The sequence below is a fragment of the Schistocerca piceifrons genome, chromosome 3 (genome assembly GCF_021461385.2).
Source record: "Schistocerca piceifrons isolate TAMUIC-IGC-003096 chromosome 3, iqSchPice1.1, whole genome shotgun sequence".
NCBI lineage: Eukaryota > Metazoa > Arthropoda > Insecta > Orthoptera > Acrididae > Schistocerca > Schistocerca piceifrons.
Window position 1 is genome coordinate 926,486,479 of NC_060140.1, and position 27,709 is coordinate 926,514,187.

General features: G+C 51.6%; 1 protein-coding gene, 14 non-coding genes and 1 pseudogene across 15 annotated transcripts; all 16 read left to right on the plus strand.

Annotated features, from left to right (window-relative positions):
* The first annotated feature begins 768 nt into the window (after positions 1 to 768).
* Positions 769 to 887, plus strand: LOC124790483. Its single transcript, XR_007016279.1, has one exon. It is a non-coding gene; the product is annotated as a 5S ribosomal RNA (ribosomal RNA).
* A 1,277-nt stretch (positions 888 to 2,164) lies between these two features.
* On the plus strand, positions 2,165 to 2,283 carry LOC124790484. Its single transcript, XR_007016280.1, has one exon. It is a non-coding gene; the product is annotated as a 5S ribosomal RNA (ribosomal RNA).
* A 1,276-nt stretch (positions 2,284 to 3,559) lies between these two features.
* On the plus strand, positions 3,560 to 3,678 carry LOC124790485. The gene has a single exon (XR_007016281.1). It is a non-coding gene; the product is annotated as a 5S ribosomal RNA (ribosomal RNA).
* Positions 3,679 to 4,955: 1,277 nt separating this feature from the next.
* On the plus strand, positions 4,956 to 5,074 carry LOC124790486. Its single transcript, XR_007016282.1, has one exon. It is a non-coding gene; the product is annotated as a 5S ribosomal RNA (ribosomal RNA).
* A 1,277-nt stretch (positions 5,075 to 6,351) lies between these two features.
* On the plus strand, positions 6,352 to 6,470 carry LOC124790487. Its single transcript, XR_007016283.1, has one exon. It is a non-coding gene; the product is annotated as a 5S ribosomal RNA (ribosomal RNA).
* A 1,277-nt stretch (positions 6,471 to 7,747) lies between these two features.
* Positions 7,748 to 7,866, plus strand: LOC124790488. Its single transcript, XR_007016284.1, has one exon. It is a non-coding gene; the product is annotated as a 5S ribosomal RNA (ribosomal RNA).
* Positions 7,867 to 9,143: 1,277 nt separating this feature from the next.
* On the plus strand, positions 9,144 to 9,262 carry LOC124790489. Its single transcript, XR_007016285.1, has one exon. It is a non-coding gene; the product is annotated as a 5S ribosomal RNA (ribosomal RNA).
* Positions 9,263 to 10,538: 1,276 nt separating this feature from the next.
* On the plus strand, positions 10,539 to 10,656 carry LOC124791158 (annotated as a pseudogene).
* An 822-nt stretch (positions 10,657 to 11,478) lies between these two features.
* LOC124789226 (flocculation protein FLO11-like) lies at positions 11,479 to 12,402 on the plus strand. The gene has a single exon (XM_047256520.1). It carries the CDS (start codon positions 11,479 to 11,481, stop codon positions 12,400 to 12,402), a length of 924 nt encoding a protein of 307 aa, XP_047112476.1.
* A 5,926-nt stretch (positions 12,403 to 18,328) lies between these two features.
* LOC124790490 lies at positions 18,329 to 18,447 on the plus strand. Its single transcript, XR_007016286.1, has one exon. It is a non-coding gene; the product is annotated as a 5S ribosomal RNA (ribosomal RNA).
* A 1,276-nt stretch (positions 18,448 to 19,723) lies between these two features.
* LOC124790492 lies at positions 19,724 to 19,842 on the plus strand. Its single transcript, XR_007016287.1, has one exon. It is a non-coding gene; the product is annotated as a 5S ribosomal RNA (ribosomal RNA).
* A 1,287-nt stretch (positions 19,843 to 21,129) lies between these two features.
* LOC124790494 lies at positions 21,130 to 21,248 on the plus strand. Its single transcript, XR_007016289.1, has one exon. It is a non-coding gene; the product is annotated as a 5S ribosomal RNA (ribosomal RNA).
* Positions 21,249 to 22,526: 1,278 nt separating this feature from the next.
* LOC124790495 lies at positions 22,527 to 22,645 on the plus strand. Its single transcript, XR_007016290.1, has one exon. It is a non-coding gene; the product is annotated as a 5S ribosomal RNA (ribosomal RNA).
* Positions 22,646 to 23,919: 1,274 nt separating this feature from the next.
* Positions 23,920 to 24,038, plus strand: LOC124790496. Its single transcript, XR_007016291.1, has one exon. It is a non-coding gene; the product is annotated as a 5S ribosomal RNA (ribosomal RNA).
* Positions 24,039 to 25,316: 1,278 nt separating this feature from the next.
* Positions 25,317 to 25,435, plus strand: LOC124790497. Its single transcript, XR_007016292.1, has one exon. It is a non-coding gene; the product is annotated as a 5S ribosomal RNA (ribosomal RNA).
* A 1,276-nt stretch (positions 25,436 to 26,711) lies between these two features.
* On the plus strand, positions 26,712 to 26,830 carry LOC124790498. Its single transcript, XR_007016293.1, has one exon. It is a non-coding gene; the product is annotated as a 5S ribosomal RNA (ribosomal RNA).
* The last annotated feature ends 879 nt before the right edge of the window (positions 26,831 to 27,709 follow it).

Here is a 27,709-nt window from a genome sequence, read left to right on the forward strand (position 1 = left end):
AAGGAACTCCGTTTGAAGAAGAGTGTGCCAAGGAAGATTAGCAAAGTGTGTCTGCAAATAACGAAACAGTATGAAACGACAGAAATGTTGTGAAACACGTCCGGGCATATTGTTTTGTAGCAGTGCACATCTGCAAATTTGTAAACAAAAATTTATCTTTCGCCTCTAGAGGAGATGGATGCTTTGTTGAACCTCCTGTGTCCTCTGTCCGTGTTTTCGCACCTTTCCAGCGCAGCGCTGCTCTACTCTAGTAGCTCCGAACGGCCGCACACGGCGTCTCGGACACGCCGGTTCGGCCCGCGCCCATCTCGCAGATGTTTGTCGTGCTTGTGCGGTCATATGGAGCGCGACCCGAGCGGCAGCGAGCGGCAGTCGAGCAAAGTCGGGACGGAAGGGAAGGGGAGGGGACACGACAGGCGAGGATGCAACGCGCAAATTACGCAAATATCTGGAAGCGCGGCGCGTGTCAGCCAGGTGAGAAAGCTTCCGCCGGTCCAGCAGGACACTGCCACACCCCGCGCAGCTCACCCCCTACCGGCGCCCGGCCCTGCGCCGGATAACAAGAACAAGGTGCGTCTCCCGCGAGTGTCGGAGGCCGCACGCACCAAACGAATGACAGGCGGTGCAACGAGCAGCCGCGCTGTGCGTGTCACCCACGTGGCGGTGGAAGGACGTGCTTTGCGTCAAATGTGCCACGGAAAACGGCGATTGCGTGTGTTGGGAGAAGGGGCGAAGGCTTCCTCTGCCGTGCGGCCACATTATAAGGACGCCAACGGCCATACCATGTTGAATACACCGGTTCTCGTCCGATCACCGAAGTTAAGCAACATCGGGCCCGCTTAGTACTTGGATGGGTGACCGCCTGGGAACACCGGGTGCTGTTGGCTCTATCTCATTTTTTAATTTTTGCGTCGCTACACCTGCCAGCCCTCTTCTTCATACTAACTTTCAGGTGTGACAAAGATGCTTCCACAAGCATTTTAAAGTACTGTACTAAACGTAAGACACGAAATTGCAGTAATGAACTCAGTTTGAGCAAGAATGCGCGGAGGAAGAGTGCTAGGAAGTCGTTGGAATCAACGAAACACTACGAATCGACAGATGTGTCCTTGAAACGCGTCAGAGCCAACTGTTTTGTAGCGGCGCTAAATTCGAAAAACTAACTAAATACATAAATTAAAAAAAAAAAAAAAAAAAAAAAAAACAGCCGTTCTCGTCCGATCACCGAAGATAAGCAACAACGTTAGTATTCGGATCGGCGACCGCCTGGGAACTCTGGCTGTCTTCATTTTTTGCTTTTTTGTCGCTACCCCTGCCAGCCCTCTTTTCATGCTACCCTTCTTGTGTGACGAAGATGCGTCCATACTGATTTTAAACTATCGTAAGATGCGATATTAAGGAACTCCGTTTGAAGAAGAGTGTGCCAAGGAAGATTAGCAAAGTGTGTCTGCAAATAACGAAACAGTATGAAACGACAGAAATGTTGTGAAACACGTCCGGGCATATTGTTTTGTAGCAGTGCACATCTGCAAATTTGTAAACAAAAATTTATCTTTCGCCTCTAGAGGAGATGGATGCTTTGTTGAACCTCCTGTGTCCTCTGTCCGTGTTTTCGCACCTTTCCAGCGCAGCGCTGCTCTACTCTAGTAGCTCCGAACGGCCGCACACGGCGTCTCGGACACGCCGGTTCGGCCCGCGCCCATCTCGCAGATGTTTGTCGTGCTTGTGCGGTCATATGGAGCGCGACCCGAGCGGCAGCGAGCGGCAGTCGAGCAAAGTCGGGACGGAAGGGAAGGGGAGGGGACACGACAGGCGAGGATGCAACGCGCAAATTACGCAAATATCTGGAAGCGCGGCGCGTGTCAGCCAGGTGAGAAAGCTTCCGCCGGTCCAGCAGGACACTGCCACACCCCGCGCAGCTCACCCCCTACCGGCGCCCGGCCCTGCGCCGGATAACAAGAACAAGGTGCGTCTCCCGCGAGTGTCGGAGGCCGCACGCACCAAACGAATGACAGGCGGTGCAACGAGCAGCCGCGCTGTGCGTGTCACCCACGTGGCGGTGGAAGGACGTGCTTTGCGTCAAATGTGCCACGGAAAACGGCGATTGCGTGTGTTGGGAGAAGGGGCGAAGGCTTCCTCTGCCGTGCGGCCACATTATAAGGACGCCAACGGCCATACCATGTTGAATACACCGGTTCTCGTCCGATCACCGAAGTTAAGCAACATCGGGCCCGCTTAGTACTTGGATGGGTGACCGCCTGGGAACACCGGGTGCTGTTGGCTCTATCTCATTTTTTAATTTTTGCGTCGCTACACCTGCCAGCCCTCTTCTTCATACTAACTTTCAGGTGTGACAAAGATGCTTCCACAAGCATTTTAAAGTACTGTACTAAACGTAAGACACGAAATTGCAGTAATGAACTCAGTTTGAGCAAGAATGCGCGGAGGAAGAGTGCTAGGAAGTCGTTGGAATCAACGAAACACTACGAATCGACAGATGTGTCCTTGAAACGCGTCAGAGCCAACTGTTTTGTAGCGGCGCTAAATTCGAAAAACTAACTAAATACATAAATTAAAAAAAAAAAAAAAAAAAAAAAAACAGCCGTTCTCGTCCGATCACCGAAGATAAGCAACAACGTTAGTATTCGGATCGGCGACCGCCTGGGAACTCTGGCTGTCTTCATTTTTTGCTTTTTTGTCGCTACCCCTGCCAGCCCTCTTTTCATGCTACCCTTCTTGTGTGACGAAGATGCGTCCATACTGATTTTAAACTATCGTAAGATGCGATATTAAGGAACTCCGTTTGAAGAAGAGTGTGCCAAGGAAGATTAGCAAAGTGTGTCTGCAAATAACGAAACAGTATGAAACGACAGAAATGTTGTGAAACACGTCCGGGCATATTGTTTTGTAGCAGTGCACATCTGCAAATTTGTAAACAAAAATTTATCTTTCGCCTCTAGAGGAGATGGATGCTTTGTTGAACCTCCTGTGTCCTCTGTCCGTGTTTTCGCACCTTTCCAGCGCAGCGCTGCTCTACTCTAGTAGCTCCGAACGGCCGCACACGGCGTCTCGGACACGCCGGTTCGGCCCGCGCCCATCTCGCAGATGTTTGTCGTGCTTGTGCGGTCATATGGAGCGCGACCCGAGCGGCAGCGAGCGGCAGTCGAGCAAAGTCGGGACGGAAGGGAAGGGGAGGGGACACGACAGGCGAGGATGCAACGCGCAAATTACGCAAATATCTGGAAGCGCGGCGCGTGTCAGCCAGGTGAGAAAGCTTCCGCCGGTCCAGCAGGACACTGCCACACCCCGCGCAGCTCACCCCCTACCGGCGCCCGGCCCTGCGCCGGATAACAAGAACAAGGTGCGTCTCCCGCGAGTGTCGGAGGCCGCACGCACCAAACGAATGACAGGCGGTGCAACGAGCAGCCGCGCTGTGCGTGTCACCCACGTGGCGGTGGAAGGACGTGCTTTGCGTCAAATGTGCCACGGAAAACGGCGATTGCGTGTGTTGGGAGAAGGGGCGAAGGCTTCCTCTGCCGTGCGGCCACATTATAAGGACGCCAACGGCCATACCATGTTGAATACACCGGTTCTCGTCCGATCACCGAAGTTAAGCAACATCGGGCCCGCTTAGTACTTGGATGGGTGACCGCCTGGGAACACCGGGTGCTGTTGGCTCTATCTCATTTTTTAATTTTTGCGTCGCTACACCTGCCAGCCCTCTTCTTCATACTAACTTTCAGGTGTGACAAAGATGCTTCCACAAGCATTTTAAAGTACTGTACTAAACGTAAGACACGAAATTGCAGTAATGAACTCAGTTTGAGCAAGAATGCGCGGAGGAAGAGTGCTAGGAAGTCGTTGGAATCAACGAAACACTACGAATCGACAGATGTGTCCTTGAAACGCGTCAGAGCCAACTGTTTTGTAGCGGCGCTAAATTCGAAAAACTAACTAAATACATAAATTAAAAAAAAAAAAAAAAAAAAAAAAAACAGCCGTTCTCGTCCGATCACCGAAGATAAGCAACAACGTTAGTATTCGGATCGGCGACCGCCTGGGAACTCTGGCTGTCTTCATTTTTTGCTTTTTTGTCGCTACCCCTGCCAGCCCTCTTTTCATGCTACCCTTCTTGTGTGACGAAGATGCGTCCATACTGATTTTAAACTATCGTAAGATGCGATATTAAGGAACTCCGTTTGAAGAAGAGTGTGCCAAGGAAGATTAGCAAAGTGTGTCTGCAAATAACGAAACAGTATGAAACGACAGAAATGTTGTGAAACACGTCCGGGCATATTGTTTTGTAGCAGTGCACATCTGCAAATTTGTAAACAAAAATTTATCTTTCGCCTCTAGAGGAGATGGATGCTTTGTTGAACCTCCTGTGTCCTCTGTCCGTGTTTTCGCACCTTTCCAGCGCAGCGCTGCTCTACTCTAGTAGCTCCGAACGGCCGCACACGGCGTCTCGGACACGCCGGTTCGGCCCGCGCCCATCTCGCAGATGTTTGTCGTGCTTGTGCGGTCATATGGAGCGCGACCCGAGCGGCAGCGAGCGGCAGTCGAGCAAAGTCGGGACGGAAGGGAAGGGGAGGGGACACGACAGGCGAGGATGCAACGCGCAAATTACGCAAATATCTGGAAGCGCGGCGCGTGTCAGCCAGGTGAGAAAGCTTCCGCCGGTCCAGCAGGACACTGCCACACCCCGCGCAGCTCACCCCCTACCGGCGCCCGGCCCTGCGCCGGATAACAAGAACAAGGTGCGTCTCCCGCGAGTGTCGGAGGCCGCACGCACCAAACGAATGACAGGCGGTGCAACGAGCAGCCGCGCTGTGCGTGTCACCCACGTGGCGGTGGAAGGACGTGCTTTGCGTCAAATGTGCCACGGAAAACGGCGATTGCGTGTGTTGGGAGAAGGGGCGAAGGCTTCCTCTGCCGTGCGGCCACATTATAAGGACGCCAACGGCCATACCATGTTGAATACACCGGTTCTCGTCCGATCACCGAAGTTAAGCAACATCGGGCCCGCTTAGTACTTGGATGGGTGACCGCCTGGGAACACCGGGTGCTGTTGGCTCTATCTCATTTTTTAATTTTTGCGTCGCTACACCTGCCAGCCCTCTTCTTCATACTAACTTTCAGGTGTGACAAAGATGCTTCCACAAGCATTTTAAAGTACTGTACTAAACGTAAGACACGAAATTGCAGTAATGAACTCAGTTTGAGCAAGAATGCGCGGAGGAAGAGTGCTAGGAAGTCGTTGGAATCAACGAAACACTACGAATCGACAGATGTGTCCTTGAAACGCGTCAGAGCCAACTGTTTTGTAGCGGCGCTAAATTCGAAAAACTAACTAAATACATAAATTAAAAAAAAAAAAAAAAAGAAAAAAAACAGCCGTTCTCGTCCGATCACCGAAGATAAGCAACAACGTTAGTATTCGGATCGGCGACCGCCTGGGAACTCTGGCTGTCTTCATTTTTTGCTTTTTTGTCGCTACCCCTGCCAGCCCTCTTTTCATGCTACCCTTCTTGTGTGACGAAGATGCGTCCATACTGATTTTAAACTATCGTAAGATGCGATATTAAGGAACTCCGTTTGAAGAAGAGTGTGCCAAGGAAGATTAGCAAAGTGTGTCTGCAAATAACGAAACAGTATGAAACGACAGAAATGTTGTGAAACACGTCCGGGCATATTGTTTTGTAGCAGTGCACATCTGCAAATTTGTAAACAAAAATTTATCTTTCGCCTCTAGAGGAGATGGATGCTTTGTTGAACCTCCTGTGTCCTCTGTCCGTGTTTTCGCACCTTTCCAGCGCAGCGCTGCTCTACTCTAGTAGCTCCGAACGGCCGCACACGGCGTCTCGGACACGCCGGTTCGGCCCGCGCCCATCTCGCAGATGTTTGTCGTGCTTGTGCGGTCATATGGAGCGCGACCCGAGCGGCAGCGAGCGGCAGTCGAGCAAAGTCGGGACGGAAGGGAAGGGGAGGGGACACGACAGGCGAGGATGCAACGCGCAAATTACGCAAATATCTGGAAGCGCGGCGCGTGTCAGCCAGGTGAGAAAGCTTCCGCCGGTCCAGCAGGACACTGCCACACCCCGCGCAGCTCACCCCCTACCGGCGCCCGGCCCTGCGCCGGATAACAAGAACAAGGTGCGTCTCCCGCGAGTGTCGGAGGCCGCACGCACCAAACGAATGACAGGCGGTGCAACGAGCAGCCGCGCTGTGCGTGTCACCCACGTGGCGGTGGAAGGACGTGCTTTGCGTCAAATGTGCCACGGAAAACGGCGATTGCGTGTGTTGGGAGAAGGGGCGAAGGCTTCCTCTGCCGTGCGGCCACATTATAAGGACGCCAACGGCCATACCATGTTGAATACACCGGTTCTCGTCCGATCACCGAAGTTAAGCAACATCGGGCCCGCTTAGTACTTGGATGGGTGACCGCCTGGGAACACCGGGTGCTGTTGGCTCTATCTCATTTTTTAATTTTTGCGTCGCTACACCTGCCAGCCCTCTTCTTCATACTAACTTTCAGGTGTGACAAAGATGCTTCCACAAGCATTTTAAAGTACTGTACTAAACGTAAGACACGAAATTGCAGTAATGAACTCAGTTTGAGCAAGAATGCGCGGAGGAAGAGTGCTAGGAAGTCGTTGGAATCAACGAAACACTACGAATCGACAGATGTGTCCTTGAAACGCGTCAGAGCCAACTGTTTTGTAGCGGCGCTAAATTCGAAAAACTAACTAAATACATAAATTAAAAAAAAAAAAAAAAAAAAAAAAAACAGCCGTTCTCGTCCGATCACCGAAGATAAGCAACAACGTTAGTATTCGGATCGGCGACCGCCTGGGAACTCTGGCTGTCTTCATTTTTTGCTTTTTTGTCGCTACCCCTGCCAGCCCTCTTTTCATGCTACCCTTCTTGTGTGACGAAGATGCGTCCATACTGATTTTAAACTATCGTAAGATGCGATATTAAGGAACTCCGTTTGAAGAAGAGTGTGCCAAGGAAGATTAGCAAAGTGTGTCTGCAAATAACGAAACAGTATGAAACGACAGAAATGTTGTGAAACACGTCCGGGCATATTGTTTTGTAGCAGTGCACATCTGCAAATTTGTAAACAAAAATTTATCTTTCGCCTCTAGAGGAGATGGATGCTTTGTTGAACCTCCTGTGTCCTCTGTCCGTGTTTTCGCACCTTTCCAGCGCAGCGCTGCTCTACTCTAGTAGCTCCGAACGGCCGCACACGGCGTCTCGGACACGCCGGTTCGGCCCGCGCCCATCTCGCAGATGTTTGTCGTGCTTGTGCGGTCATATGGAGCGCGACCCGAGCGGCAGCGAGCGGCAGTCGAGCAAAGTCGGGACGGAAGGGAAGGGGAGGGGACACGACAGGCGAGGATGCAACGCGCAAATTACGCAAATATCTGGAAGCGCGGCGCGTGTCAGCCAGGTGAGAAAGCTTCCGCCGGTCCAGCAGGACACTGCCACACCCCGCGCAGCTCACCCCCTACCGGCGCCCGGCCCTGCGCCGGATAACAAGAACAAGGTGCGTCTCCCGCGAGTGTCGGAGGCCGCACGCACCAAACGAATGACAGGCGGTGCAACGAGCAGCCGCGCTGTGCGTGTCACCCACGTGGCGGTGGAAGGACGTGCTTTGCGTCAAATGTGCCACGGAAAACGGCGATTGCGTGTGTTGGGAGAAGGGGCGAAGGCTTCCTCTGCCGTGCGGCCACATTATAAGGACGCCAACGGCCATACCATGTTGAATACACCGGTTCTCGTCCGATCACCGAAGTTAAGCAACATCGGGCCCGCTTAGTACTTGGATGGGTGACCGCCTGGGAACACCGGGTGCTGTTGGCTCTATCTCATTTTTTAATTTTTGCGTCGCTACACCTGCCAGCCCTCTTCTTCATACTAACTTTCAGGTGTGACAAAGATGCTTCCACAAGCATTTTAAAGTACTGTACTAAACGTAAGACACGAAATTGCAGTAATGAACTCAGTTTGAGCAAGAATGCGCGGAGGAAGAGTGCTAGGAAGTCGTTGGAATCAACGAAACACTACGAATCGACAGATGTGTCCTTGAAACGCGTCAGAGCCAACTGTTTTGTAGCGGCGCTAAATTCGAAAAACTAACTAAATACATAAATTAAAAAAAAAAAAAAAAAAAAAAAAAACAGCCGTTCTCGTCCGATCACCGAAGATAAGCAACAACGTTAGTATTCGGATCGGCGACCGCCTGGGAACTCTGGCTGTCTTCATTTTTTGCTTTTTTGTCGCTACCCCTGCCAGCCCTCTTTTCATGCTACCCTTCTTGTGTGACGAAGATGCGTCCATACTGATTTTAAACTATCGTAAGATGCGATATTAAGGAACTCCGTTTGAAGAAGAGTGTGCCAAGGAAGATTAGCAAAGTGTGTCTGCAAATAACGAAACAGTATGAAACGACAGAAATGTTGTGAAACACGTCCGGGCATATTGTTTTGTAGCAGTGCACATCTGCAAATTTGTAAACAAAAATTTATCTTTCGCCTCTAGAGGAGATGGATGCTTTGTTGAACCTCCTGTGTCCTCTGTCCGTGTTTTCGCACCTTTCCAGCGCAGCGCTGCTCTACTCTAGTAGCTCCGAACGGCCGCACACGGCGTCTCGGACACGCCGGTTCGGCCCGCGCCCATCTCGCAGATGTTTGTCGTGCTTGTGCGGTCATATGGAGCGCGACCCGAGCGGCAGCGAGCGGCAGTCGAGCAAAGTCGGGACGGAAGGGAAGGGGAGGGGACACGACAGGCGAGGATGCAACGCGCAAATTACGCAAATATCTGGAAGCGCGGCGCGTGTCAGCCAGGTGAGAAAGCTTCCGCCGGTCCAGCAGGACACTGCCACACCCCGCGCAGCTCACCCCCTACCGGCGCCCGGCCCTGCGCCGGATAACAAGAACAAGGTGCGTCTCCCGCGAGTGTCGGAGGCCGCACGCACCAAACGAATGACAGGCGGTGCAACGAGCAGCCGCGCTGTGCGTGTCACCCACGTGGCGGTGGAAGGACGTGCTTTGCGTCAAATGTGCCACGGAAAACGGCGATTGCGTGTGTTGGGAGAAGGGGCGAAGGCTTCCTCTGCCGTGCGGCCACATTATAAGGACGCCAACGGCCATACCATGTTGAATACACCGGTTCTCGTCCGATCACCGAAGTTAAGCAACATCGGGCCCGCTTAGTACTTGGATGGGTGACCGCCTGGGAACACCGGGTGCTGTTGGCTCTATCTCATTTTTTAATTTTTGCGTCGCTACACCTGCCAGCCCTCTTCTTCATACTAACTTTCAGGTGTGACAAAGATGCTTCCACAAGCATTTTAAAGTACTGTACTAAACGTAAGACACGAAATTGCAGTAATGAACTCAGTTTGAGCAAGAATGCGCGGAGGAAGAGTGCTAGGAAGTCGTTGGAATCAACGAAACACTACGAATCGACAGATGTGTCCTTGAAACGCGTCAGAGCCAACTGTTTTGTAGCGGCGCTAAATTCGAAAAACTAACTAAATACATAAATTAAAAAAAAAAAAAAAAAAAAAAAAACAGCCGTTCTCGTCCGATCACCGAAGATAAGCAACAACGTTAGTATTCGGATCGGCGACCGCCTGGGAACTCTGGCTGTCTTCATTTTTTGCTTTTTTGTCGCTACCCCTGCCAGCCCTCTTTTCATGCTACCCTTCTTGTGTGACGAAGATGCGTCCATACTGATTTTAAACTATCGTAAGATGCGATATTAAGGAACTCCGTTTGAAGAAGAGTGTGCCAAGGAAGATTAGCAAAGTGTGTCTGCAAATAACGAAACAGTATGAAACGACAGAAATGTTGTGAAACACGTCCGGGCATATTGTTTTGTAGCAGTGCACATCTGCAAATTTGTAAACAAAAATTTATCTTTCGCCTCTAGAGGAGATGGATGCTTTGTTGAACCTCCTGTGTCCTCTGTCCGTGTTTTCGCACCTTTCCAGCGCAGCGCTGCTCTACTCTAGTAGCTCCGAACGGCCGCACACGGCGTCTCGGACACGCCGGTTCGGCCCGCGCCCATCTCGCAGATGTTTGTCGTGCTTGTGCGGTCATATGGAGCGCGACCCGAGCGGCAGCGAGCGGCAGTCGAGCAAAGTCGGGACGGAAGGGAAGGGGAGGGGACACGACAGGCGAGGATGCAACGCGCAAATTACGCAAATATCTGGAAGCGCGGCGCGTGTCAGCCAGGTGAGAAAGCTTCCGCCGGTCCAGCAGGACACTGCCACACCCCGCGCAGCTCACCCCCTACCGGCGCCCGGCCCTGCGCCGGATAACAAGAACAAGGTGCGTCTCCCGCGAGTGTCGGAGGCCGCACGCACCAAACGAATGACAGGCGGTGCAACGAGCAGCCGCGCTGTGCGTGTCACCCACGTGGCGGTGGAAGGACGTGCTTTGCGTCAAATGTGCCACGGAAAACGGCGATTGCGTGTGTTGGGAGAAGGGGCGAAGGCTTCCTCTGCCGTGCGGCCACATTATAAGGACGCCAACGGCCATACCATGTTGAATACACCGGTTCTCGTCCGATCACCGAAGTTAAGCAACATCGGGCCCGCTTAGTACTTGGCTGGCTGCCCGCCTGGCAACACCTCGGTGCCGAGCGAGCAGTGTTTACCTCGTGCGACTGGGCCGGCGGCGCCTCGCGTGTCGTCTGCTTCTTCTGCCTTGTGGCTGTATTTCTACCTGACTGTAAGTAATGGAAATGATTTACGATGATAGTGAGGAAAGGCAGAATAACGTCCAATGTGAATTTGATCGTTCAGTTGATAAACCTTCGGCCTTTGAGATTCACCGTTGGATATTAGAGGACTTGATGTTACGGCATGATGACGTTCTTGGCATACAGTTTGATACGTTCCTTAATTCAGTGTTTTTAAAATTGAGATCTCCTGACATGTGTGATACTGTTGTGTCTGTCAATGACGGTGTGCGTAAATTTCGACATCTTGACGGTAAAATTAGTAATGTGACTGTGTCGCACGCCGGCTTCGGCGTTAGGCAAATTCGTATCTTTAACCTGCCCTTTGAAATACGTAATGATACCATTTCACGTTATTTGCGGCCGTACGGTACCGTTTTGTCAGTGATTAAGGAAAAGTGGTCCTCCGCCTATTTGTTTCAAGTCGAAAACGGTGTGAGGAGTGTGAAAATGGTTGTCAGACAGCACATTCCGTCATTTATTTTGGTCAACGGCCACCGTGCGTTTGTGACTTATAGTGGACAGCCTCAAACTTGTTCATTTTGTAGTGGCGTTGGTCATTACCGGCAAGATTGTCCTAAACGTAAACGGCCTGCTCAATTACCGATTGACGATGGTTTGCGCGGGGCCAGCTTTGCCTCTGTCGCTGCTACGGTCTTAGGTACAGCCCCCCCCGCACCCGCGCGCCGCGTGGCCGATGCTAACCTAGCTGACGCCGCGGTTGCCATGGATGTGTCCACTCCCGATTGTGACCTTGCTTCTGTGTCTGCTGTTTCCGCGCCTGCTACGGCTACCGTGCAGGCTGACGAAAATTTGTCTTTACCACTTGTTTCACTTGCGTCTGTGTCCGACCGCACGCCCGCGTCGGCGACTGCTGTCGTGTCGGAACCTGGTTCCCAGCCTGTTACGGTACCGGAATTTTCCGATACGTTGACTGCCTCGGTTGACGTGGCTGCCAGTGCTACTGTTAGCTCTGCTGCCGTGGAGTCGCAGGAATTTTTTGCGGCTCCGAAACCGCGGCGTGATGAATTTCCGTCTCGCAGTTCTAGCAGGCAACGTGCTCGTAGTGTCGGTCGGTCGCCTTCCTCTGACAGGGGGTTTACCCGACCCGACCGCAGTCCGTCTCCAGTTGACCGTTCGCCCGCCGGTTCCCGGCAGTCGCGAGTTGGTCGGCAGGACTCACAACAGCGTGCCGCGCGTCGGGACCTAGACCGTGAGCGGCGGCCGTCTCCGGCTTCCGGCTCCGGGCGTCCGACACAGCAATCGCGACCCCAACAGCGTGCCGCTTCTCGCCATCCGCCGCCTGACGACCTCACCGTGGCCGATCAGAAGCGTGATGTCGCTGTTCGACATTTACGAACCGTTTTAAGTCAGCCGCCTACTGGTGACGATTCGGCAATGCCGGCCGATACGGCTTTGGCTGTAGCGCCGCCGCAATTGCCGACAAAACGGAAGGCTGAAGACACCCACCAGCGTCGTGTCTGTCCTTCTGCCCCCGAGCGAGTGCCGGCTTCTTCTCCCGACGTGGAGATGCCCGTTGCTGCTCCTTTGTCGGTAGCTTCCGGTGGCACAGATTCTGGGACCGCGCCCGCCCCCACTCCCGTGTACCGCACTGAGTGGGCGGCGGATGTGGAAGGCGGTGAGACTTAGTGGATTCTTTGTTGTCCCCTAATCCAGTTGACGGGAACTACTCCCGTCTTTTAGAGAACCTTTTACCCTTCCTTGGTGGCCGGAATTCCGTCCATGTTGCTGTCTGTTTTTACCATAAGGAGCCTTTTGTGCATGTGTATTTTACTTGTGTCTGGGGCCTGAGCATTGTTCGTGGCATATCTTATTTCTCAATGTTGTTCTCTGTTGTTCCCTCCTCCAGTTGCCGGGAATTCCTCCCGTCGTTTTGGAGGTCATTTTACTCCTTTTGGTGGCTGAAATTCCGTCCATGTCTGCTGTCTGTTTTTAACTGAGGAGTTTTTTTGTGCTTGTATATTTTAATTGTGTATGGAGCCTGAGCGTTGTTCGTGGAATGTTTTAACTCTCAATGTTAACAAGTTGAGTAATCCGCACAAGTTGTCGGCTTTGCACACTTTTTTACATGACTCCCGCTGTCATGTGGCATTTTTACAGGAAGTTACGCGTCAGGCTCTGTTGTTTTTACTTGACTCTTCTGATTTTACTGTCGTTGATAATATCATGTCCGACGAACAGACTGGTACTGCTATCTTAATTCGTCCTGAATTTGATGTTAGCAATATTGAAATATTGCCAAATGGCCGCGCTATAGCATGTACCGTCAATGGTTTCGCCTTTGTTAATGTATACGCTCATGCCGGTGACAAGCCAGCGCGGAATAAATTTTATGGTCAGGATCTCTGTCCACTTCTCCATCGTAATCATACTGACTTAGTGATCGGTGGTGATTTTAATGCTGTGATTGATGGTCGTGATCAGGAGCCGCGTCCTAACTGGTGCCAGGAATTGCGTACGTTGGTTGACAGCTTTCGGCTCCGCGACACGTGGCGTGTGCTGCATCCGGACGAGACGCATTTCACCCACTTTTACGCCACCGGTCACAGTCGATTAGACAGGATCTATGTGTCTTCGCCGCTCGCCGCTCACGTCCGGAAGGCGGACGTGTTGCCGGTTATTTTTTCTGACCATTGCGGTTACATGTGTCAACTTCTCCTGCCGCGTGCGCGCCCTACTCGGCGCAGCAATATTTGGAAATTTAACTGTAGCCTTTTGGACGATGCCAGTCTCACGTCTCAATTTACTGCGTTGTGGCGCAAGCTCTTGCGTGGTAAAGGCGATGACGGCAGTACTATCGGGTGGTGGGTGGCGGTCGCCAAGCCGGCTATTCGGCGTTTTTTAATCGATTTTAGCCGCGATGCGGCGCATTGGCGTCGGTCGACGGCACGTTTTTACCAGGACTGTTTAAAGGATATCGCTCAGCGCGTCGCAACGTCACCTGAGTTGCTTCCGGTTTTTAATCAGTTCAAAGCCAAGCTCCTCGATGATCTTCGTCGGAAGGGTGTTGGGGCTATCGCGCGGAGCCAACCGGTGGGTGACGTGGAAGGGGAACCGCTCTCTCTCTACCACCTGAGCAGGGAGCGCCGGCGGCGCGAGCGGTTGGCAATCCGTAAATGGATCCAGCGAGATGGCACGTCCACTTCCGATGGTGCGGCCATTGAGCGGGAAGTTCACGAGCATTTTGCGACGCTTTTCCGAGAGGTGGACGTCAACGCCGGGGCGCTGCGCGATTTTTTGCAGAGGGTCCCACGTGTGTTAACACGACAAGATAGAGCCATTTTAAATGAACCTTTTACCCTTGATGACCTAACTACAGCTGTGAAACGGAGTCCTAGGGGCCGGTCCCCTGGACTGGACGGAATTCCTGCCGAATTTTACTTGAAATTTTTCAGTCTTTTCAGTGATGTTTTAATTGCCATTATGAATGAGATCCATAACGGCGTTGCTATTCCTGCGGTATTTTCAGAAGGGCGCATTGCTCTCGTTCCGAAATCGGCCGCAACACCAAATCTCGACAATGTCCGTCCTATAACCTTGCTGAACGCCGACTATAAAATTATAGCGCGGTGTATCACGCACAGGTTGACGAACGTTATGCCAAAGGTGGTGAGTGAACATCAGACTTGCGCTGTCAGGGACCGTAACATATTCGATGCTGTTCTGGCGTACCGGGATTGTATCGGATATGTTAAAAGTCACAGGCTCCGGACGGCTGCGATAATGCTGGTCGACTTCAAAAACGCTTTCGATCGGATTAGTCACACCTATCTGCGGCGGGTCTTGGTCGGTTTCGGATTTGGTTCTAAACTGACGACGATGGTGCACAATATTTTAAGGAATGCCACGTCACGGGTTGTAATAAACGGAACTCCCAGTCGTGTTATACCTATTAGCCGATCAGTTCGCCAGGGCTGCCCCTTGTCTATGTCACTCTTCGCTTTGGCGTTGGATCCGCTCCTCCGCTGTATCGCCCAGGAATGCCGGGGCATACGCATAGGTGACGATCAGCTGATCTGTAGAGCGTATGCCGACGACCTCGGCGTGTTCCTCGATCAGCCAGAGGACATTGACAGGTTACATGGTGTTCTGCAGCGATTTGAGAGGGCAACGGGGGCTATCGTTAATCCTCGGAAAACTGTTTTACTCCCCCTTACACCTCGCCTGCGTACTGTTCGCGGCGACTGGTTTTGTGTCAAGCAACGGCAGACTGTCCTTGGTGTCATTCTGACCGACAATACGCAGCGTATGGAAGCTCTTAATTGGCGGTCCACGCTGTATAAGGTCAGGGCCGTTGCGAAACTGTATGCCTCTAGGAACTTGGCGCTCCGTCAACGAGTGGCCCTTATCAACACGCAGATTTTGGCCAAAGCGTGGTATCTAGCACAAGTCCTACCTGTGCCGAAACAACTGGAACGGGCCATTCAACAGGCGGTCTATTGGTTGCTGTGGAAGGGTGACATCTTTAAAGTCTCCCTGGCCACCTGCACCTTGAGTCTGACGGAGGGGGGGCTGGGTTTCGTTGATTTTCGCAACAAATGTGCGGCACTCTTCGTGAAGCGGACTACCGTGGTGCTTGACAAGGGGCCGTGCAGTCCGACGGCTGCTTTATTCCATGCCTATCGCCCACCATCGGTGGTTGCTCCGGTCTCGGTCAGTCATATTCCGTACACGTTGAACTTTGTCCGCCGGTATTATGTGTATAACAGTTACCTGGTGCTCGGTGATGTCCGTGCGTGCAATGTCGGTGACGTTGTGCGCGCTCTTCAGGGATCGCCAAGTAGGAATAAATGGGAGTATCGGCTACCTCAGCACGACTGGAGGATGGTGTGGCGGAACCTTGCCGCCGCCGTTATTCCGCCCCATGTTCACGGAACATGGTATAAAGTGGTCAACCGCACATTTCCGACTAATGCTAAGCTGCACTCAATCGATCTGATTTCTTCGGGAGTCTGTGATGCGTGTCCTGAGGAGGACACCATCGAACACCGATTCGACTGTCGGAAATTCCGTGATGTCTGGGATATTGCGTGTGACATGGTGCGTCTAATCAACAGAGTGGACAGGCGGCAGGTGACAGCTTTGGACGCCATCGTGCCTCAGTGTGCGGCTTATCCGGCCACCAAACGGAATGCAACTCTTTGGATTTTGGGACACACGGTTTTTTGTATTTTCACCCTGAAATTGACTACTGCCGTCGACTTTCTGTCTTACCTGTGGGCGGAACATCGTCTGACCCTTGGTCGACCGGCTTATTCCTCGACTTTCGCCAATTTTTTGCATGTTGCCCTGGCCCATGCATTCACTAAATTGTCACTTACCTGATACGACTACATACCCGATCTTGACATTTTTACCTTTTCTGTCTGATACTACTGCCAATATTCCTCTTGGCGTGTTATGACGAACCCTTGCTTACCAACGGACTTCCTCTCTTGGATAATGATTTTATGGCATGGTAAAGTTGTGTTTCTAATCGGCCGTACATTAACGAAAACGTACACATGACCTACAGTTATGTGAACGGTGTTTTGTCCGTCAAAAGTTCTTTTCTGTTTGCTTTACTTTCTGTTCCTCCTTTATTTCTTTCTTGTTATTTGTTCTTTTCTCGCGGCGGCTGAGGGGGCCGTGTCGCGGTGATCATTTATCACGGTCGGTGTGTGTCTGAATGTGGGACTTTTTCCTATTGCTGTGCGTCGACGGTTGTTTTCTTCTCCATGTACCATCCGTCGACCGTTAGTGGGGACATATTTTCTTCGGACTTTAATTTACTTTCATTTCTCTTCCGGTGGATTCAGTTTTTTGGCGGATGCCACCTGCCTGTTGCTTTGGCAGGTTGTCGTTGCTGTGGATCACTGTCCCGGCAAGCTGCACCGGCGTCCAGAGGCCAATTTTGTTTCTCCTATTTGTACTGAAGTCTGGGCGGCGGCTTCCCTTGCATTTCTTTTTTTGTATTGGAGGATGCACGTTCTTTTCTGTTCCTTGTCCTGGAAGCACACAGCACATACCCACGCCGGCACACCTCGCCGATGAAGGCACATTGGGGGGCCTTCCCCCGCGTCCCTTGCAGAAGTCAACGGCACCTTTTTAGCTGGAGAAGCTCGCCGAGGGATGGCGTTTTTGTGGAGAGCGAAAAGGCCGGGCTATAAGGGGAGATGGGAGGCCCGTAAATAAAAAAAAAAAAAAAAAAAAACAAAAAAACAAAAAAAAAAAAAAAATACTAAGGGAAAGAAAAAAAAAAAAAAAAAAAAAAAAAAAAAAAAAGGTGCTGTTGGCTCTATCTCATTTTTTAATTTTTGCGTCGCTACACCTGCCAGCCCTCTTCTTCATACTAACTTTCAGGTGTGACAAAGATGCTTCCACAAGCATTTTAAAGTACTGTACTAAACGTAAGACACGAAATTGCAGTAATGAACTCAGTTTGAGCAAGAATGCGCGGAGGAAGAGTGCTAGGAAGTCGTTGGAATCAACGAAACACTACGAATCGACAGATGTGTCCTTGAAACGCGTCAGAGCCAACTGTTTTGTAGCGGCGCTAAATTCGAAAAACTAACTAAATACATAAATTAAAAAAAAAAAAAAAAAAAAAAAAAAACAGCCGTTCTCGTCCGATCACCGAAGATAAGCAACAACGTTAGTATTCGGATCGGCGACCGCCTGGGAACTCTGGCTGTCTTCATTTTTTGCTTTTTTGTCGCTACCCCTGCCAGCCCTCTTTTCATGCTACCCTTCTTGTGTGACGAAGATGCGTCCATACTGATTTTAAACTATCGTAAGATGCGATATTAAGGAACTCCGTTTGAAGAAGAGTGTGCCAAGGAAGATTAGCAAAGTGTGTCTGCAAATAACGAAACAGTATGAAACGACAGAAATGTTGTGAAACACGTCCGGGCATATTGTTTTGTAGCAGTGCACATCTGCAAATTTGTAAACAAAAATTTATCTTTCGCCTCTAGAGGAGATGGATGCTTTGTTGAACCTCCTGTGTCCTCTGTCCGTGTTTTCGCACCTTTCCAGCGCAGCGCTGCTCTACTCTAGTAGCTCCGAACGGCCGCACACGGCGTCTCGGACACGCCGGTTCGGCCCGCGCCCATCTCGCAGATGTTTGTCGTGCTTGTGCGGTCATATGGAGCGCGACCCGAGCGGCAGCGAGCGGCAGTCGAGCAAAGTCGGGACGGAAGGGAAGGGGAGGGGACACGACAGGCGAGGATGCAACGCGCAAATTACGCAAATATCTGGAAGCGCGGCGCGTGTCAGCCAGGTGAGAAAGCTTCCGCCGGTCCAGCAGGACACTGCCACACCCCGCGCAGCTCACCCCCTACCGGCGCCCGGCCCTGCGCCGGATAACAAGAACAAGGTGCGTCTCCCGCGAGTGTCGGAGGCCGCACGCACCAAACGAATGACAGGCGGTGCAACGAGCAGCCGCGCTGTGCGTGTCACCCACGTGGCGGTGGAAGGACGTGCTTTGCGTCAAATGTGCCACGGAAAACGGCGATTGCGTGTGTTGGGAGAAGGGGCGAAGGCTTCCTCTGCCGTGCGGCCACATTATAAGGACGCCAACGGCCATACCATGTTGAATACACCGGTTCTCGTCCGATCACCGAAGTTAAGCAACATCGGGCCCGCTTAGTACTTGGATGGGTGACCGCCTGGGAACACCGGGTGCTGTTGGCTCTATCTCATTTTTTAATTTTTGCGTCGCTACACCTGCCAGCCCTCTTCTTCATACTAACTTTCAGGTGTGACAAAGATGCTTCCACAAGCATTTTAAAGTACTGTACTAAACGTAAGACACGAAATTGCAGTAATGAACTCAGTTTGAGCAAGAATGCGCGGAGGAAGAGTGCTAGGAAGTCGTTGGAATCAACGAAACACTACGAATCGACAGATGTGTCCTTGAAACGCGTCAGAGCCAACTGTTTTGTAGCGGCGCTAAATTCGAAAAACTAACTAAATACATAAATTAAAAAAAAAAAAAAAAAAAAAAAAACAGCCGTTCTCGTCCGATCACCGAAGATAAGCAACAACGTTAGTATTCGGATCGGCGACCGCCTGGGAACTCTGGCTGTCTTCATTTTTTGCTTTTTTGTCGCTACCCCTGCCAGCCCTCTTTTCATGCTACCCTTCTTGTGTGACGAAGATGCGTCCATACTGATTTTAAACTATCGTAAGATGCGATATTAAGGAACTCCGTTTGAAGAAGAGTGTGCCAAGGAAGATTAGCAAAGTGTGTCTGCAAATAACGAAACAGTATGAAACGACAGAAATGTTGTGAAACACGTCCGGGCATATTGTTTTGTAGCAGTGCACATCTGCAAATTTGTAAACAAAAATTTATCTTTCGCCTCTAGAGGAGATGGATGCTTTGTTGAACCTCCTGTGTCCTCTGTCCGTGTTTTCGCACCTTTCCAGCGCAGCGCTGCTCTACTCTAGTAGCTCCGAACGGCCGCACACGGCGTCTCGGACACGCCGGTTCGGCCCGCGCCCATCTCGCAGATGTTTGTCGTGCTTGTGCGGTCATATGGAGCGCGACCCGAGCGGCAGCGAGCGGCAGTCGAGCAAAGTCGGGACGGAAGGGAAGGGGAGGGGACACGACAGGCGAGGATGCAACGCGCAAATTACGCAAATATCTGGAAGCGCGGCGCGTGTCAGCCAGGTGAGAAAGCTTCCGCCGGTCCAGCAGGACACTGCCACACCCCGCGCAGCTCACCCCCTACCGGCGCCCGGCCCTGCGCCGGATAACAAGAACAAGGTGCGTCTCCCGCGAGTGTCGGAGGCCGCACGCACCAAACGAATGACAGGCGGTGCAACGAGCAGCCGCGCTGTGCGTGTCACCCACGTGGCGGTGGAAGGACGTGCTTTGCGTCAAATGTGCCACGGAAAACGGCGATTGCGTGTGTTGGGAGAAGGGGCGAAGGCTTCCTCTGCCGTGCGGCCACATTATAAGGACGCCAACGGCCATACCATGTTGAATACACCGGTTCTCGTCCGATCACCGAAGTTAAGCAACATCGGGCCCGCTTAGTACTTGGATGGGTGACCGCCTGGGAACACCGGGTGCTGTTGGCTCTATCTCATTTTTTAATTTTTGCGTCGCTACACCTGCCAGCCCTCTTCTTCATACTAACTTTCAGGTGTGACAAAGATGCTTCCACAAGCATTTTAAAGTACTGTACTAAACGTAAGACACGAAATTGCAGTAATGAACTCAGTTTGAGCAAGAATGCGCGGAGGAAGAGTGCTAGGAAGTCGTTGGAATCAACGAAACACTACGAATCGACAGATGTGTCCTTGAAACGCGTCAGAGCCAACTGTTTTGTAGCGGCGCTAAATTCGAAAAACTAACTAAATACATAAATTAAAAAAAAAAAAAAAAAAAAAAAAAACAGCCGTTCTCGTCCGATCACCGAAGATAAGCAACAACGTTAGTATTCGGATCGGCGACCGCCTGGGAACTCTGGCTGTCTTCATTTTTTGCTTTTTTGTCGCTACCCCTGCCAGCCCTCTTTTCATGCTACCCTTCTTGTGTGACGAAGATGCGTCCATACTGATTTTAAACTATCGTAAGATGCGATATTAAGGAACTCCGTTTGAAGAAGAGTGTGCCAAGGAAGATTAGCAAAGTGTGTCTGCAAATAACGAAACAGTATGAAACGACAGAAATGTTGTGAAACACGTCCGGGCATATTGTTTTGTAGCAGTGCACATCTGCAAATTTGTAAACAAAAATTTATCTTTCGCCTCTAGAGGAGATGGATGCTTTGTTGAACCTCCTGTGTCCTCTGTCCGTGTTTTCGCACCTTTCCAGCGCAGCGCTGCTCTACTCTAGTAGCTCCGAACGGCCGCACACGGCGTCTCGGACACGCCGGTTCGGCCCGCGCCCATCTCGCAGATGTTTGTCGTGCTTGTGCGGTCATATGGAGCGCGACCCGAGCGGCAGCGAGCGGCAGTCGAGCAAAGTCGGGACAAGCCGGGACGGAAGGGAAGGGGAGGGGACACGACAGGCGAGGATGCAACGCGCAAATTACGCAAATATCTGGAAGCGCGGCGCGTGTCAGCCAGGTGAGAAAGCTTCCGCCGGTCCAGCAGGACACTGCCACACCCCGCGCAGCTCACCCCCTACCGGCGCCCGGCCCTGCGCCGGATAACAAGAACAAGGTGCGTCTCCCGCGAGTGTCGGAGGCCGCACGCACCAAACGAATGACAGGCGGTGCAACGAGCAGCCGCGCTGTGCGTGTCACCCACGTGGCGGTGGAAGGACGTGCTTTGCGTCAAATGTGCCACGGAAAACGGCGATTGCGTGTGTTGGGAGAAGGGGCGAAGGCTTCCTCTGCCGTGCGGCCACATTATAAGGACGCCAACGGCCATACCATGTTGAATACACCGGTTCTCGTCCGATCACCGAAGTTAAGCAACATCGGGCCCGCTTAGTACTTGGATGGGTGACCGCCTGGGAACACCGGGTGCTGTTGGCTCTATCTCATTTTTTAATTTTTGCGTCGCTACACCTGCCAGCCCTCTTCTTCATACTAACTTTCAGGTGTGACAAAGATGCTTCCACAAGCATTTTAAAGTACTGTACTAAACGTAAGACACGAAATTGCAGTAATGAACTCAGTTTGAGCAAGAATGCGCGGAGGAAGAGTGCTAGGAAGTCGTTGGAATCAACGAAACACTACGAATCGACAGATGTGTCCTTGAAACGCGTCAGAGCCAACTGTTTTGTAGCGGCGCTAAATTCGAAAAACTAACTAAATACATAAATTAAAAAAAAAAAAAAAAAAAAAAAAAAACAGCCGTTCTCGTCCGATCACCGAAGATAAGCAACAACGTTAGTATTCGGATCGGCGACCGCCTGGGAACTCTGGCTGTCTTCATTTTTTGCTTTTTTGTCGCTACCCCTGCCAGCCCTCTTTTCATGCTACCCTTCTTGTGTGACGAAGATGCGTCCATACTGATTTTAAACTATCGTAAGATGCGATATTAAGGAACTCCGTTTGAAGAAGAGTGTGCCAAGGAAGATTAGCAAAGTGTGTCTGCAAATAACGAAACAGTATGAAACGACAGAAATGTTGTGAAACACGTCCGGGCATATTGTTTTGTAGCAGTGCACATCTGCAAATTTGTAAACAAAAATTTATCTTTCGCCTCTAGAGGAGATGGATGCTTTGTTGAACCTCCTGTGTCCTCTGTCCGTGTTTTCGCACCTTTCCAGCGCAGCGCTGCTCTACTCTAGTAGCTCCGAACGGCCGCACACGGCGTCTCGGACACGCCGGTTCGGCCCGCGCCCATCTCGCAGATGTTTGTCGTGCTTGTGCGGTCATATGGAGCGCGACCCGAGCGGCAGCGAGCGGCAGTCGAGCAAAGTCGGGACGGAAGGGAAGGGGAGGGGACACGACAGGCGAGGATGCAACGCGCAAATTACGCAAATATCTGGAAGCGCGGCGCGTGTCAGCCAGGTGAGAAAGCTTCCGCCGGTCCAGCAGGACACTGCCACACCCCGCGCAGCTCACCCCCTACCGGCGCCCGGCCCTGCGCCGGATAACAAGAACAAGGTGCGTCTCCCGCGAGTGTCGGAGGCCGCACGCACCAAACGAATGACAGGCGGTGCAACGAGCAGCCGCGCTGTGCGTGTCACCCACGTGGCGGTGGAAGGACGTGCTTTGCGTCAAATGTGCCACGGAAAACGGCGATTGCGTGTGTTGGGAGAAGGGGCGAAGGCTTCCTCTGCCGTGCGGCCACATTATAAGGACGCCAACGGCCATACCATGTTGAATACACCGGTTCTCGTCCGATCACCGAAGTTAAGCAACATCGGGCCCGCTTAGTACTTGGATGGGTGACCGCCTGGGAACACCGGGTGCTGTTGGCTCTATCTCATTTTTTAATTTTTGCGTCGCTACACCTGCCAGCCCTCTTCTTCATACTAACTTTCAGGTGTGACAAAGATGCTTCCACAAGCATTTTAAAGTACTGTACTAAACGTAAGACACGAAATTGCAGTAATGAACTCAGTTTGAGCAAGAATGCGCGGAGGAAGAGTGCTAGGAAGTCGTTGGAATCAACGAAACACTACGAATCGACAGATGTGTCCTTGAAACGCGTCAGAGCCAACTGTTTTGTAGCGGCGCTAAATTCGAAAAACTAACTAAATACATAAATTAAAAAAAAAAAAAAAAAAAAAAACAGCCGTTCTCGTCCGATCACCGAAGATAAGCAACAACGTTAGTATTCGGATCGGCGACCGCCTGGGAACTCTGGCTGTCTTCATTTTTTGCTTTTTTGTCGCTACCCCTGCCAGCCCTCTTTTCATGCTACCCTTCTTGTGTGACGAAGATGCGTCCATACTGATTTTAAACTATCGTAAGATGCGATATTAAGGAACTCCGTTTGAAGAAGAGTGTGCCAAGGAAGATTAGCAAAGTGTGTCTGCAAATAACGAAACAGTATGAAACGACAGAAATGTTGTGAAACACGTCCGGGCATATTGTTTTGTAGCAGTGCACATCTGCAAATTTGTAAACAAAAATTTATCTTTCGCCTCTAGAGGAGATGGATGCTTTGTTGAACCTCCTGTGTCCTCTGTCCGTGTTTTCGCACCTTTCCAGCGCAGCGCTGCTCTACTCTAGTAGCTCCGAACGGCCGCACACGGCGTCTCGGACACGCCGGTTCGGCCCGCGCCCATCTCGCAGATGTTTGTCGTGCTTGTGCGGTCATGTGGAGCGCGACCCGAGCGGCAGCGAGCGGCAGTCGAGCAAAGTCGGGACGGAAGGGAAGGGGAGGGGACACGACAGGCGAGGATGCAACGCGCAAATTACGCAAATATCTGGAAGCGCGGCGCGTGTCAGCCAGGTGAGAAAGCTTCCGCCGGTCCAGCAGGACACTGCCACACCCCGCGCAGCTCACCCCCTACCGGCGCCCGGCCCTGCGCCGGATAACAAGAACAAGGTGCGTCTCCCGCGAGTGTCGGAGGCCGCACGCACCAAACGAATGACAGGCGGTGCAACGAGCAGCCGCGCTGTGCGTGTCACCCACGTGGCGGTGGAAGGACGTGCTTTGCGTCAAATGTGCCACGGAAAACGGCGATTGCGTGTGTTGGGAGAAGGGGCGAAGGCTTCCTCTGCCGTGCGGCCACATTATAAGGACGCCAACGGCCATACCATGTTGAATACACCGGTTCTCGTCCGATCACCGAAGTTAAGCAACATCGGGCCCGCTTAGTACTTGGATGGGTGACCGCCTGGGAACACCGGGTGCTGTTGGCTCTATCTCATTTTTTAATTTTTGCGTCGCTACACCTGCCAGCCCTCTTCTTCATACTAACTTTCAGGTGTGACAAAGATGCTTCCACAAGCATTTTAAAGTACTGTACTAAACGTAAGACACGAAATTGCAGTAATGAACTCAGTTTGAGCAAGAATGCGCGGAGGAAGAGTGCTAGGAAGTCGTTGGAATCAACGAAACACTACGAATCGACAGATGTGTCCTTGAAACGCGTCAGAGCCAACTGTTTTGTAGCGGCGCTAAATTCGAAAAACTAACTAAATACATAAATTAAAAAAAAAAAAAAAAAAAAAAAAAAACAGCCGTTCTCGTCCGATCACCGAAGATAAGCAACAACGTTAGTATTCGGATCGGCGACCGCCTGGGAACTCTGGCTGTCTTCATTTTTTGCTTTTTTGTCGCTACCCCTGCCAGCCCTCTTTTCATGCTACCCTTCTTGTGTGACGAAGATGCGTCCATACTGATTTTAAACTATCGTAAGATGCGATATTAAGGAACTCCGTTTGAAGAAGAGTGTGCCAAGGAAGATTAGCAAAGTGTGTCTGCAAATAACGAAACAGTATGAAACGACAGAAATGTTGTGAAACACGTCCGGGCATATTGTTTTGTAGCAGTGCACATCTGCAAATTTGTAAACAAAAATTTATCTTTCGCCTCTAGAGGAGATGGATGCTTTGTTGAACCTCCTGTGTCCTCTGTCCGTGTTTTCGCACCTTTCCAGCGCAGCGCTGCTCTACTCTAGTAGCTCCGAACGGCCGCACACGGCGTCTCGGACACGCCGGTTCGGCCCGCGCCCATCTCGCAGATGTTTGTCGTGCTTGTGCGGTCATATGGAGCGCGACCCGAGCGGCAGCGAGCGGCAGTCGAGCAAAGTCGGGACGGAAGGGAAGGGGAGGGGACACGACAGGCGAGGATGCAACGCGCAAATTACGCAAATATCTGGAAGCGCGGCGCGTGTCAGCCAGGTGAGAAAGCTTCCGCCGGTCCAGCAGGACACTGCCACACCCCGCGCAGCTCACCCCCTACCGGCGCCCGGCCCTGCGCCGGATAACAAGAACAAGGTGCGTCTCCCGCGAGTGTCGGAGGCCGCACGCACCAAACGAATGACAGGCGGTGCAACGAGCAGCCGCGCTGTGCGTGTCACCCACGTGGCGGTGGAAGGACGTGCTTTGCGTCAAATGTGCCACGGAAAACGGCGATTGCGTGTGTTGGGAGAAGGGGCGAAGGCTTCCTCTGCCGTGCGGCCACATTATAAGGACGCCAACGGCCATACCATGTTGAATACACCGGTTCTCGTCCGATCACCGAAGTTAAGCAACATCGGGCCCGCTTAGTACTTGGATGGGTGACCGCCTGGGAACACCGGGTGCTGTTGGCTCTATCTCATTTTTTAATTTTTGCGTCGCTACACCTGCCAGCCCTCTTCTTCATACTAACTTTCAGGTGTGACAAAGATGCTTCCACAAGCATTTTAAAGTACTGTACTAAACGTAAGACACGAAATTGCAGTAATGAACTCAGTTTGAGCAAGAATGCGCGGAGGAAGAGTGCTAGGAAGTCGTTGGAATCAACGAAACACTACGAATCGACAGATGTGTCCTTGAAACGCGTCAGAGCCAACTGTTTTGTAGCGGCGCTAAATTCGAAAAACTAACTAAATACATAAATTAAAAAAAAAAAAAAAAAAAAAAAAACAGCCGTTCTCGTCCGATCACCGAAGATAAGCAACAACGTTAGTATTCGGATCGGCGACCGCCTGGGAACTCTGGCTGTCTTCATTTTTTGCTTTTTTGTCGCTACCCCTGCCAGCCCTCTTTTCATGCTACCCTTCTTGTGTGACGAAGATGCGTCCATACTGATTTTAAACTATCGTAAGATGCGATATTAAGGAACTCCGTTTGAAGAAGAGTGTGCCAAGGAAGATTAGCAAAGTGTGTCTGCAAATAACGAAACAGTATGAAACGACAGAAATGTTGTGAAACACGTCCGGGCATATTGTTTTGTAGCAGTGCACATCTGCAAATTTGTAAACAAAAATTTATCTTTCGCCTCTAGAGGAGATGGATGCTTTGTTGAACCTCCTGTGTCCTCTGTCCGTGTTTTCGCACCTTTCCAGCGCAGCGCTGCTCTACTCTAGTAGCTCCGAACGGCCGCACACGGCGTCTCGGACACGCCGGTTCGGCCCGCGCCCATCTCGCAGATGTTTGTCGTGCTTGTGCGGTCATATGGAGCGCGACCCGAGCGGCAGCGAGCGGCAGTCGAGCAAAGTCGGGACGGAAGGGAAGGGGAGGGGACACGACAGGCGAGGATGCAACGCGCAAATTACGCAAATATCTGGAAGCGCGGCGCGTGTCAGCCAGGTGAGAAAGCTTCCGCCGGTCCAGCAGGACACTGCCACACCCCGCGCAGCTCACCCCCTACCGGCGCCCGGCCCTGCGCCGGATAACAAGAACAAGGTGCGTCTCCCGCGAGTGTCGGAGGCCGCACGCACCAAACGAATGACAGGCGGTGCAACGAGCAGCCGCGCTGTGCGTGTCACCCACGTGGCGGTGGAAGGACGTGCTTTGCGTCAAATGTGCCACGGAAAACGGCGATTGCGTGTGTTGGGAGAAGGGGCGAAGGCTTCCTCTGCCGTGCGGCCACATTATAAGGACGCCAACGGCCATACCATGTTGAATACACCGGTTCTCGTCCGATCACCGAAGTTAAGCAACATCGGGCCCGCTTAGTACTTGGATGGGTGACCGCCTGGGAACACCGGGTGCTGTTGGCTCTATCTCATTTTTTAATTTTTGCGTCGCTACACCTGCCAGCCCTCTTCTTCATACTAACTTTCAGGTGTGACAAAGATGCTTCCACAAGCATTTTAAAGTACTGTACTAAACGTAAGACACGAAATTGCAGTAATGAACTCAGTTTGAGCAAGAATGCGCGGAGGAAGAGTGCTAGGAAGTCGTTGGAATCAACGAAACACTACGAATCGACAGATGTGTCCTTGAAACGCGTCAGAGCCAACTGTTTTGTAGCGGCGCTAAATTCGAAAAACTAACTAAATACATAAATTAAAAAAAAAAAAAAAAAAAAAAAAAACAGCCGTTCTCGTCCGATCACCGAAGATAAGCAACAACGTTAGTATTCGGATCGGCGACCGCCTGGGAACTCTGGCTGTCTTCATTTTTTGCTTTTTTGTCGCTACCCCTGCCAGCCCTCTTTTCATGCTACCCTTCTTGTGTGACGAAGATGCGTCCATACTGATTTTAAACTATCGTAAGATGCGATATTAAGGAACTCCGTTTGAAGAAGAGTGTGCCAAGGAAGATTAGCAAAGTGTGTCTGCAAATAACGAAACAGTATGAAACGACAGAAATGTTGTGAAACACGTCCGGGCATATTGTTTTGTAGCAGTGCACATCTGCAAATTTGTAAACAAAAATTTATCTTTCGCCTCTAGAGGAGATGGATGCTTTGTTGAACCTCCTGTGTCCTCTGTCCGTGTTTTCGCACCTTTCCAGCGCAGCGCTGCTCTACTCTAGTAGCTCCGAACGGCCGCACACGGCGTCTCGGACACGCCGGTTCGGCCCGCGCCCATCTCGCAGATGTTTGTCGTGCTTGTGCGGTCATATGGAGCGCGACCCGAGCGGCAGCGAGCGGC